Below are 12,245 nucleotides of genomic sequence, written 5' to 3'. Positions count from 1 at the left end.
ATCTTTATCTATGAAGTGCATACCAGACATTAATTAGAAGTTATGTACTCACCATAACGTTCCATCTGAGTAGGTAGTTCATTTATATGCAACCTGTGGGTTACGGATCCGATAGCGGATCCGAGCCGGCAACTTGTTTCAAGCTAATGGATCCGAGCTCCTAGCTCCTCCCTTCACCCATAATCCCCTGCTAACCCTCCATGACCTCAGATCGAGTTTGCCCCTCAATATATATCCAACAAAAGGACATCTAACTACTAGCAGATCCGAAGAAGGCCAGGGGGAAGGGGGGGGTGGTTGCAGACAAATGAACTACCTACTCAGATGGAACGTTATGGTGAGTACATAACTTCTAAATCTGAAGTAGGATGTTCATTTGTCAGCAACCTGTGGGACAGAGTCCCCAGCTACCTGCACCTTGGGTGGCCATCATGGAAGGATATTACGAATCACCGCAGAGCCAAAGGATGCTCTCCCTCTAGAAAGCAGGTCTAGCTTGTAGTGGTTGATAAAGGTATGAGATGAAGCCCAAGTGGCTGCAGAACAAATATCATCCATCCATCATTGAAAGCCACAGAAGTAGAAATGGAGCGGGTGGAATGAGCACGAACTCCTTCTGGTGCGGGTCTACCAGAGGCTTGATAAGCCAGTAGGATACATTGGGAAATCCAGCGAGATAAAGATACTTTAGAGATAGCTTTCCCCAAGTTAAATTTGGCAAAGGAAACGAACAGCTGGTCGGATTGTCTATGGCCAGCTGTCCTATGAGTATAAAAACGAAGCTGCCTATGAGCATCCAATGAGTGCAGTTTGTACTCTCCCTTATTTTGATATTTAGGGAAAAAAAACGGTAAATTTATGGATTGATTTATGTTGGTTTCTGATGCTATCTTGGGAAGAAAGGAGGGATTGATCCTGAGGTACACTCTATCTGGGTGAAAAATCAGGTATGGAGGCTTCACAGAAAGAGCCTGAAGTTCCGACACTCTTTTCGCTGAAGTAATGGCTACAAGGAATGCTGTTTTCCATGACAAGAATTTGAGATCCACTGAAGCAGCGGGTTCAAAGGGTGGAGCAGTCAAGGCTTGAAGAACTAAAGTAAGATCCCAAGGGGGTACGGCTTCTTTTACAGGGGGTCTAAGTAAAAAGGTACCCTTGAGAAAGGTTTTACACAATTTGGCTGACATCAAGGGCCCTGTATCATGTCCCACATGATAATGAGATATGGCTGCCAATTGCACTTTGACAGTTGAACAACTAGCGCCTTCCTGAAAGAGTTCAGTTAGGAAGTCTAAAATGGATGGAAGAGGAGCCGTAAAGGGATCTAGGTCGCGGTGCTCCGGCCAGATGGAAAAATGTTTCCATTTACTGTGATAAACTTTCCTGGTGGAGGGCTTATGCGCTGCCACGAGGATGGCTTTGACTGGTGAAGAGATACCGGGAGTCCTAACTAGGAGTGGAACTGGAGCAACCAAGCTGTCAGTTTCAGATTGTCCAGGTTTGGAGTTGGCAAGTCCAACGGATGGGAGATGAGATCCGGAATGGGATCTAGAATCCAAGGGTGATTCATAAGGTGAGACCACAGGTAAGGGAACCAAATTTGTCGAGGCCTGAATGGGGCAATGAGAATCATCTTGCTCCCCAACCGCAAGGCTTTCTGTAAGAGTTGTATCATCATTGGCAGAGGAGGATAGGCATAGAGTAGACTGGGTGGCCAAGCATGCACCAGAGCGTCTCTTGGAGTTTCCCCTGGAGGGGGGAATTAGAGCGAAGAAATTGTCGCATTTGGTGTTTGATGGAGATGCAAAAAGATCGCAGCAGGGTTGCCCCCATGTTGCGAATATCTGCTTCGCTACTAGAGGATTGAGAGACCACTCGTACGGGGTAAGAAGGGTGCGGCTGAGCTTGTCCGCTAGGATGTTGGTCCTCCCCGGAATGTGCGTTGCAATCAGAAAGCGGTTGGTGGAGATCGCCCATTCCCACACTCTCATGGCTTCGCAGCAAAGAGGATAAGATCTGGTTCCCCCCTGTTTGTTGATATACCAGACCACTGACATGTTGTCCGACTGAATTGCAATCGTTCCTGCGGGGAGGAAGCTCTGAAGTGCTTGCAACGCCAACAGCACCGCTCTCATCTCCAGAACGTTGATATGCAGGGAGGTCTCTGTATCGTTCCACGTGCCTTGGACTGTCCTGCCTGAATAATGCCCCCCCCACCCGAGGCGGGAAGCATCCGTGGTCACCGTGGCGATAGGGGGAGAGGAGCAGAAGGGACGGCCCGTATGGAAGTTCGATGCTTGGAGCCACCATAGTAGCGCCCTCCTGCATGCCTTGCTGATAGCAATGGGATGGTGGAGAGGAAGGGATAGGAAGGACCACTGCACTAACAGAGTCCATTGCAGTACTCGCATGTTCAAACAGGCGCATGGAAGGAGTGTAATCGCTGCCGCCATCGAGCCTAATGCCCTCAGGACCAATTCCGCTGGTGAAGCCTCTGAATGAAGGATAGCCCGCACATGAAGTTGTAGGTTCTTGATTCTCTTGGGAGTTAGAAAGGCTCGCAAATCTCTGGTGTCTATTCTGGCACCTATGAATTCTATGATCTGCGTCTGAGCCAGTAGAGATTTGCCGACATTGATAGTAATGCCTAGTTGTGGGGCTAGATGGAGAAAGAAGTCTCTGGCTGAGCAAAGTAGATGCCTTGTTGGTGCGGTCAGGAGCCAGTCATCCAGGTACGGAAAGACCTGAATTCCCTGGAGTCTAGGTGGGCCGCAATCACTGCTAACACTTTGGTGAACACCCTGGGGGCTGTGGTGAGGCCAAAGGGAAGGACCCTAAACTGGTAGTGACTGGCCCCCAGCCGGAAGCGAAGGAACCTCCTGGATCGTTTGTCCATTAAGATGTGGTAATACGCATCCTTGAGGTCTATAGAGCACATCCAATCGTTTTCCCTCAAAAGGGGGAGGATAGACTGAAGAGTGACCATTCGGAATTTTTCCTTGGTTACTGACAGGTTCAAGCGGGAAAGGTCTAGGATGGGTCTCAGGTCCGCCGTCTTTTTTGGCACCAAAAAGAAATTGGAGTAGAACCCTAATCCGAGCTGGTCTTGGGGGACGGGCTGGATGGCTTTTTTTCTTAGCAACTGCTGTATTTCTGCGGCTGCGGACTCACTCTGATCGGGTGGTACATCGGGGAGATTCTTGGATTGGGGGACATGAAGTATTGGTATTTTGTACCCTCTGGATATGATGCGAAGCACCCAGCGGTCTGTTGTGATGGACTCCCATGCCGCTAGGTGTTTCGAAAAACGCCCCCCCGACTGCCTCCAGAGTGGAGCAGCCGGGCAACCCCTCAGGGCTGCTGCGCGGGCCGCTCAGAGAAAGGTTCTCTGGACCCAAAGTTTCTCGGAGCCCCTCTGCCCCTGGGACGACGTCCTCCCTGTCCACCTCTGCCATGGTAGGACTGGTTGTCCGGAGCTGGTTGGGAATGTTGTGATTTTTGGAACCACATCTTCTTCTGACCCTTTTGGTTCCTTGAAAAGGACCGCTGGGGAGCAGAGAAGCGGACTCAGACGGCAGACAACGTCTTCCCGTCCTTCTCGCTCTGGACAAGTGTCTCGCGAACTGTTTTGCCAAATAGGGCAGAACCATCAAAAGGGGCGTTCGCGAAGGACGCTTTAAAGGGCTCCGTAAAGTCGCAATGACGGAGCCAGGCCTGACGTCTCATGACTAGGCCTGCTCCGCTAGCTCTAGCGGCTCCCTCTGTGGCATGGGACAACAGCCGCATAGAGGTGTTTGAAATAGATCTCAGAGTGGCCATTCGGGTGGAGTACAATTGTTTATCCTCTTCCGACATGGACTCAGGGGGGGATGCAGCGTATTCTTTGATAAGATCCCGCTGCATCCTGATGACATGTGCCATAGTTCAGAGACCTTACTGAGAAGGTCGCTGAACTAAAGACTCGCTTCCCTAAGCGATCCATCAAACGGGACTCTTTGCTCGGTGGATGGACTGAGGGACTCTCCTGAGCCAATTCCCTCTTTGTGGCTGCCGCCGTCAACATGGCATCTACAGGGGGCCCCTTACTCCAATGTGATCGGTCTGAGGGGGGGCTAAGAATCCTATCCGGTCGCTTCGGTATTGGCTCCACGGTGTCCAGATCCTTCCACGCCCTGGTGGTAATGAGGTCCACCAGGGGGTTGGCTGGAGGGGACACCCAAGAGGTAGACGGGCCTGCCTCGAATGTCTCCAGAAACACGGACTCGTCAGAGGAAGACTTAGGGGCAGACCACCCACCTCTGATTCTCAGCATCTCCATGATGTCTCCAAAGGAGGCATCCTCAGGGGGCGATCTTGGGGAGCCTTCCCCTTCCTCCAAGTCAGTGTCCTCGGTTAAGGACTCAGGGGAGTCCACGTGCCTCCTTTTGCACTTATGCTTGCGGGGAGCTTCCTCGGGGGGACTGTCCGAGGAGGCCTCGCCAGCAACATCTTGTTCCAATGGAACTATCTGTGACATCGAAGCAGGCTGTCCCTTTGGCCGGGTGATGGAAGCCTGACCCAGCAGAGAGGGAGTGCAGGGAGGAGTCGATGCAAGGACCGGGGGTCCGGATGCTCTCAACAGAGCCCTCTCCACAACATCGAAGGCCGAGGGAGAGCCACTCTCCAATGGATCCGAAAGTCGGCTCCCACTCGGATCCGATGAAGGGATCGGAGCCGGCGCCGAGACTGTCGGATCCGAGGGACCAGTGTGCTCCGACCTGGACGGAGCCGAAGGCACACAATCCCCTGGACCCGAAGCTCGGACCACGGCTCCGAGAGGTCGGATCAGACAGGCTCGAGGGCAGGGTCGGATCCGAAGTACCAAGTACTGTCGGCGCCGACCCACCCCCGGCTCCAAGGCTGCTCGGCTCCGAGCGCTCCGAACCCGGGTAGCGGGTCGGAGAAGGAGCAATTGGGTGGAAAAAAGGTGTCGAGCTTCCCCCCCCTGAGGGAGGGGAGGCAAGAGCACTCCCATCTGCAGCTAGGACTGGATGAATCTTTGCATCATCCGGTCCAAGTCTGCATCTGATAAACTGAAGGTAGATCTCGAGGAGGCCACCGAGGCAGGCCTGGAATGCCGCCTCGATGACCTCGATGGAGATCGGGTCTCCTCTTCCTCGGGCCCCGGGGAGAAACAAGAGGATCGGAGCCGAGGAGGAGGAGACCTAGAAGCAGTGGAGGGAGAAGCCCGCTTAGCTGGCAGGGCCGAAACGGAGGTCTCGGCCCGCCGCTTGTTGTGCTTCTCTCTCCGTTTCTGCCTCCTGGCCTCCCTGTCCTCCGACACTTTAACGGGAGTTTGAGTCCCGGACGGAGGCAGGGGGGCAGGAGTGGCAGCGACCACAGGCTGTGGTGGAGCCACAGGAGCAGCAGAGGTAGCAGAGGCCGAAGCCGAATCCGGGGGTAAAAGTCCCGCCAGGACCAGCTTCGACCTCCGCTCTTTCAGTGCCCTGGGGTTGAACGCTGCACAGATGGTACAGCCCGAGGTGAGGTGTTCAACCCCAAGGCACGAGCACAGTGTGGCCATCAGCCGGAGAGAGCTTATGGCCACACTCGGTACATTTAGAAAATATGGCTTTTGGGGCCTCAGCCATTCCTTTTTTTTTTTTTTTTTTTTTTTTTTTTTTAAGAGAGAGAAAAAAAAAGAAAGCAACTACACACACACACAGGCCCCAAAAGAAAAGCAACACACACTCTCACACTAGCGACCAGCGAAGGGAGGGTACTAATTGAAAAATAAGGAACCCAACTCAGACACACTTTAAAAGTATTAATTTAAACTAAAAAAGAAATTCCTGACAAAAAGTACTTTGAGAAAGGTAACTTTTTCTTCACTTATCTGACGAGCTCAACAAGGATCCAGCCATCCACAAGCGCGGCAAACTAGATCTGAGGTCATGGAGGGTTAGCAGGGGATTATGGGTGAAGGGAGGAGCTAGGAGCTCGGATCCATTAGCTTGAAACAAGTTGCCGGCTCGGATCCGATATCGGATCCGTAACCCACAGGTTGCTGACAAATGAACATCCTACTTCAGATCAAATGTTACAAGAAGAAGAAGTTCGTGCTGTATAATAAGTACTGGCTTATGAGCATCTGAGCTTGCTATAATCAAGGTAGTTAGTGGAGTGGAAAGAAAGGTAGTGGTTGGATGGGGTGGATGATATTAGAGTGGGAGTTGCAAGGGCATAGCCTGCATGTTTTTAGTTGTGCTTTTAGTAAAGTTTTGAAGTGGGTGCATGATGGTATGGAGGTAATTGTGGGTGGGAATGAGTTCCATAATTTGGCTATGGCGCAAGAGAATAGTGCTTCACCAGCAGAGATATTGGCTTTAGTGATCTGCAAGTGGATGGGGTGGATGATATTAGAGTGGGAGTTGCAAGGGCATAGCCTGCATGTTTTTAGTTGTGCTTTTAGTAAAGTTTTGAAGTGGGTGCATGATGGTATGGAGGTAATTGTGGGTGGGAATGAGTTCCATAATTTGGCTATGGCGCAAGAGAATAGTGCTTCACCAGCAGAGATATTGGCTTTAGTGATCTGCAAGTGAATTTTGCTGCTGGATCATAGTGGTCTGGTGGTGCGATATGGTTGGAGTAGATTCTGGAGGGATGGGACATTTAGTGGCATAAATACATGGTAGAGGCATAAATACATGTACCCAGGCATCCTGCATACTACCACCACTTTATATATTCAAAGCTGCAACACAGCTACTAAATATGCAATACTGAGTTCAAGCCAGTGAACGTATTTACCATGGGGTCTGCAACATGATTTATCCCAACATTTCCAGCTTGTACTGCTGTAATGTTGCCCCTAGCCATTATACTTTGCACTCATGTCCATTTTTACCCCATGTACTTGCATGTTTAACTTGGTTGGCCTAACTGACTTCAAGGCAGGATGTTTTTCCAACATATGCATGGACTTATTGCATTATTATTCATCAGTGATCCTATGATTTATGCTGGGATATGAAAATGTGGTCTCTGGATTACATGCTTTACGAATGACAAGAAACAAACTTAAGTACCAACCACAAACAATGTTATCTTTACTGTTTTTTTTGCTATGTTTTTCTTAATTTTGACTACTGACCTACAGATGAAGCCACTGACATACATTCATTCCCCTTTAAGGGACAAGTGTATCATCCCAGTGGGGCCATCATCTAGGCATCCATCAGAGAGAATACATAGACTGTAACATTCTCTTTACATGCCTATATGGTTCTGAAAATTGGATATACAATGAGGCACTATAACAGCTTGTCCCCTACTTCCACAAGTGACAGTATCCCAACCAGTCCACACCTTCTTTTAATCAGTTGCTTCCATTCAGCTCTCACTTCTTGAAAACTGTAGGTGAAATATATATCACAAGACATACCTCTCCTAAGCATCATACATGCAAACAGGCTCTGCCTCAACATAATTCTCAACTTCCATCTGGCTCCTTCAGCACCTAGGTGCCAATCATATTTGTAAAGTACTTAGCACTTAAAGCTGGTTAGTTGACAGAATCTATTACTGACTTGGCTGATCCACTTGTAAGATACTGAAGGATGCAAATGATGGGAAAGCAGTCTACAGGAGATGGCAGTCTAGAGAAGTGAAAATGTCATCTGCAGCTTTTTTTATCAACACACAATTACAGTAGCAACTCAAAGACTCTATTGCACCCTAAATAAATAGACACTTTCAACTGCACTAATCTGTTAAACACTACTTAGAGAACTGTGCATCCACAGCACTTGTTTAGCCTGTTTTAGCACCTTTACAGAAAAAAAAAAAACGTATACCTACGAGTCCTGGAAATGAGTAATGTTGCACTAGAGAAATTATCCAACTCTTTTTTTTTTTTTTTATCAACATGGTAAACAGGAATCAAGTCCTGGTGTGGCAATCATGCAGGAATGGTACGTACCAATTACTCTCGCTGTGAGGGCCTGTAAGACTGGTATAAATATCCGGTAAAAGAGAAGAAGACTCAACTGTAAAGAAAGAGGACAAGGTATAAAAGAAAAGCAAATGACAGCAAGTAGTTTGCTATGGTTCTTCATCTGGAATAATCACTTGGTTTTACCTCAGCTTTGTTTTTTATGGAAAAGTACACAAACTCTTCTTTTCTAAACACACACAATGCAGAACTCAAAATAAGGCTAATGTCCCTCAGCTTACAAAAGTATGCATATAACAGGTTCCAGAATTCAAACAGCTAGTACTGTTAATGTACTTCAATTAGTCTAATGCCACCAGCTCAAAAACATGCACCTTTGAAAAGCAGAAAGATGGCTAAAGAGGCAGCCAGGGTTACTTCATATGCATTATTTCATTTTCACATTAGGTTGCATGAATTTAACAAATGCAATAATGTGTGCTAAAATTTTACTGAAATAATCATTACTGACCTCTTCACTTTTTCAGGTGCCAAAACAATGTGATACATACACAACTGTACTGAGTTCAACATGCTCAAGTAAACTTACCATAACAGTAAATACACCACTGTTGCATTAGCTGTTCAATTCCTCCACCCCACCCTTTTTTATATTGTCATTGTGTGTGTGTGTTCCCTCGCAATACAACAACAAAAAAAAAAAGAAATAAGGGTGGTGGAGGGAGTAGACCACGCTATCTAGGTAGATTACCTTATTTTAGGATTATTTAGGGAGAAGGAAGGAATTCAAGACTCCAGGAGCCCCTGTAGAATGGTCATACACATACTTAAATACATAAGTTATCTGTTAATGATCCAAAAGACCCTTTCCAGTCGCAATCTTTGCCAAGGTAGGCAAAACAAAGTACTTAAATGCCTGTGTTTATAAACATTAATACAATGTCAACATATATTAAAGTTTAACATATTTCATTCATTGGGAATATAAAATATCATGCAAATTTCCATACAGTATTTGTCAAAGAAAAAAGTTAAGGAATTAGCTCACACAATTTAATTAAACCAGACTTAGTCTCTAAACATTAAAACTAAAGCATCACTTCAAAAATCAAAACTTTTTGTTTGAAGTAATGGACTCAAAATACAAAAAAGCAAAGCAAGCCCAAATGCAGATCATTGTTGCATGACGCTAGGTGTTACAGAGGAGAAATGGCTCCCGAGGATACTCATAGCTGTATTTAGAAAAAGGAATATCCCAGAGGACTGGAAAATAAGCATACTAGTGTCAGTGCCAAGAACAAAGGGGGCATTCACAACTTTGGGCAGTACAGAGGTATCAAACTCCTGTCACACTGCATGAAAATGAAGGAAAGGATGCTTGATAAACAAATATGGTAACTACTGTCACAAATAAAATTAAAAACTCAAGTCCCAAAGTACCAGGCAACAATCCTAGTTTTCTATAAAGAATCAGAGACCTTAACTAAAATCCTATCAATTGTGTTAGCTGGGAAGTGCTATGCTATACTGAGCATAAACCTCCACAACAATCCATGGCCACAATGATCACGGCCTTATTTTTCCATCACATTTTAGTTTAAACCATAGCATTATATCCATGTTGCAGCCTCTGCTCAGATATAATGTTAGTTTCTGAATCTGTCCTCCTGTCTGGAGCTGGCTTCTTTAACCATAGGGTTGGGAGGGTGGCCTAATGGTTAAGGTGTTTGCCTTACAAACACAAGGTGCAGGGTTCGAGTCTCCCAATGGATAATTGTCTAGGCTTAAAATGGCTCGCAAGAGTAGTTAGCCTAGTACTGATCTATAAACCTTTGGAGACTTTTACATTAATAATATGTGAAAGGAAAAGATCTGAGAAACAAAGTAACAAGAATGCTTGTAAAGAGAACTACAAAACAGATGTCAAGGTTTGTCAACTGTCATGACAATGTTTGTCACTTGTTATTACATTTCCATGGTACAACTCATATTTTCATATCTAAGCTACGTATTACCGGGAGGCATAGTGTTAATTTTATAGTAGGTGACAGAAAAAAAAACATTACTACTGTCTGTAGAATGCACTACACTGGAATTATTGCTAATAGCTTAAGTATATTACAAAACATGCGATTCTTCTACAGTCACGCAAAAAAAAAAAAAAAAAATACAACGCTAGGGAAAAGTCAGTGAACTTGCACTGTAACCTTACACGTACCAAGCATTGTTTATGTTGTTAATGCAGAAATTACAGTAGTCATAGTTATGGAACAATATCAAAGTCAAGTACCCACAAATGGTCAGTTTGCAGTCATGGAGGGGGAAGTTTTGATGCACAAAATGCTGACATTTTGTGACCTGCTAATACAACCATTAAGATAGAAAACGTTCTTTGCACAAACCTGAACAGACTGTGGAAGTACCTTTCAAGACCTAGCCGCTGAGATGGTCTGGTTCCTTCTCCAACCCTAACAAGCATAAGCAGCAAATGGACATTAATGAAAGGCTTGCACAGATGCCTGGGGAATCAACAGCCTCCATATGCACTATTGAAGGGGACAGCAACCCACACAAAGTAAGGTCATATCCAAGATACTCTGAAGAAACTTTTTGAAAACCACTTGTGTAACATGTACAGCACCCATGGAAGAAGCAGTCATGATCACCCAGCCCCTCCCCGTCATTACCATAATACCTTCGGACAACTGCAGGGGTCAGCTGATCCAAAATGTGGAAACCTACTTCACTCGTTATGCTTAGCTCAGTAGGGTTGTTGTTGTCTTTCGGCTTTTCCCAGTTAGGGGTCACCACAGCGGAACTCCGGTCCATCCAGGACTTAAAAGTGTGAACTTGGAATTTGCCATGAGTAAATTCAGACTAGAATTGCTGAACTATTACTTAAAAAGAATGTAGCTCAAATTAGCAGTCACTTCATTATCACACAACAGTTGCTGACAGAACTGAATGTGCATGAATATTAATGAAAGCTTCATTTTGTACTATATATGCATAAGTCATATATTAAAAATGTGTGCCAAAAGGCTACATTTAGAAAAAAGTAATGCAGGCTTTTGGGCCAGATGCATATCCATTTGTGTAAATATAGTTTTCTACAACAGCATAACAGCAGTAGGCCCTTGTTAAAAAAAAAAATCTCAATGGTTAATTAAAATAACTATCTATAATACACCCACACGTGTGTGTGTATTTTATATATATATATATATATATATATATACACACACATACATACACACACACACATATATATATATATATATATATATATATATATATATATATATATATATATATATATATATGTGTGGGTGGGTGTTTGTGCGCGTGCGGTGTGTTTCAATATATACATCACACACACATAATTTATATATAAATAAATAAGGTCTATACGAGATCCACGAAAACCCTTTTCAGCGAATGGCTCTTTGCCGAACGCTTTCGAAATCTGATTCTGTCAAACGGCCGTTTCAGTGAATTTTTTTCCTAGGGGAAGAAAAACGCTTAGCCATCATTGGGAATTTGCCCTTTTCTCCACTGTAGTGCGATCTCAGAGTTGGTACATTTAGTTAGGGGGGTGTGTGTGTGGGAGGGGTGCACAGCTTTGGAGGGTTTTAAATTTTGTGAAGTTTTACGTTGGCCAAGCATATTGTTCCCCTAGGAAGCTCAACTGCCTCAAATCCTTTTCAGTATTCTCTAATTCCCATGTACTTGTGCACACAAATGCACACATATATATCAAGATTAGTAATGAAGGAAGTTAAAGGTGGAATATTCCTGATTTTTAAGAGCAAACTTATTCCATAATCTTGGAAAGTGTTGTAAAACATGCTCATCATTTTGTTTAATTATTTGTTTTAGTATTATTTTCCCTAATCTTGTGTTAGCTTTATCAGTGGTCTGTTCCAGACTTAGAATCAAATCAAACATTGCACTGTAAACCAAGCAGAAATCACCTGCAAGTAAAAAGTTTAAAATCTCCAAAGAAGCATTCAGAGATCAGCCACCTAGAGATATAGCCCTAATAATAATCAGGTAGGCATACAGTCCCTTTTCAAGGGCGACCCAAATGCCAATGTCTGGCTGAGGAAATCAAACATTGTACTACTGAAACTACAGCTTATAGCCTTAACCCTGCACCAACTACCACACTTGGGTCTAGAAACTCCTTTTTACACTATTCACATCTGAAGGAACCCTTCGTAAAACTGCACCTACTGTATCTACATGGAACTCTGCCTGTCTTGATATAAGAAAATTTCGACATTTGCCCCTTCCTAGGGTAGCCTTGTTT

At 45.1% G+C, this 12,245-nt stretch overlaps 1 protein-coding gene across 1 annotated transcript in view; it reads right to left on the bottom strand.

The window, feature by feature from the left end:
• The window catches only part of EI24 (EI24 autophagy associated transmembrane protein), a 462,003-nt gene that overhangs the window by 375,995 nt on the left and 73,763 nt on the right, over positions 1-12,245 (bottom strand). The window contains exon 5 of the mRNA XM_044081026.1: positions 7,961-8,027. Coding sequence (XP_043936961.1) covers positions 7,961-8,027 — 67 coding nt within the window. The remainder of the gene's footprint in view (positions 1-7,960; positions 8,028-12,245) is intronic.

This window comes from Protopterus annectens, chromosome 8.part0 (genome assembly GCF_019279795.1).
Source record: "Protopterus annectens isolate FY-2018-M chromosome 8.part0, PAN1.0, whole genome shotgun sequence".
In the NCBI taxonomy this organism is placed as follows: domain Eukaryota; kingdom Metazoa; phylum Chordata; order Ceratodontiformes; family Protopteridae; genus Protopterus; species Protopterus annectens.
Note: the sequence above shows the minus strand (reverse complement) of the source record. Positions and strands in the feature narration are given on the sequence as shown.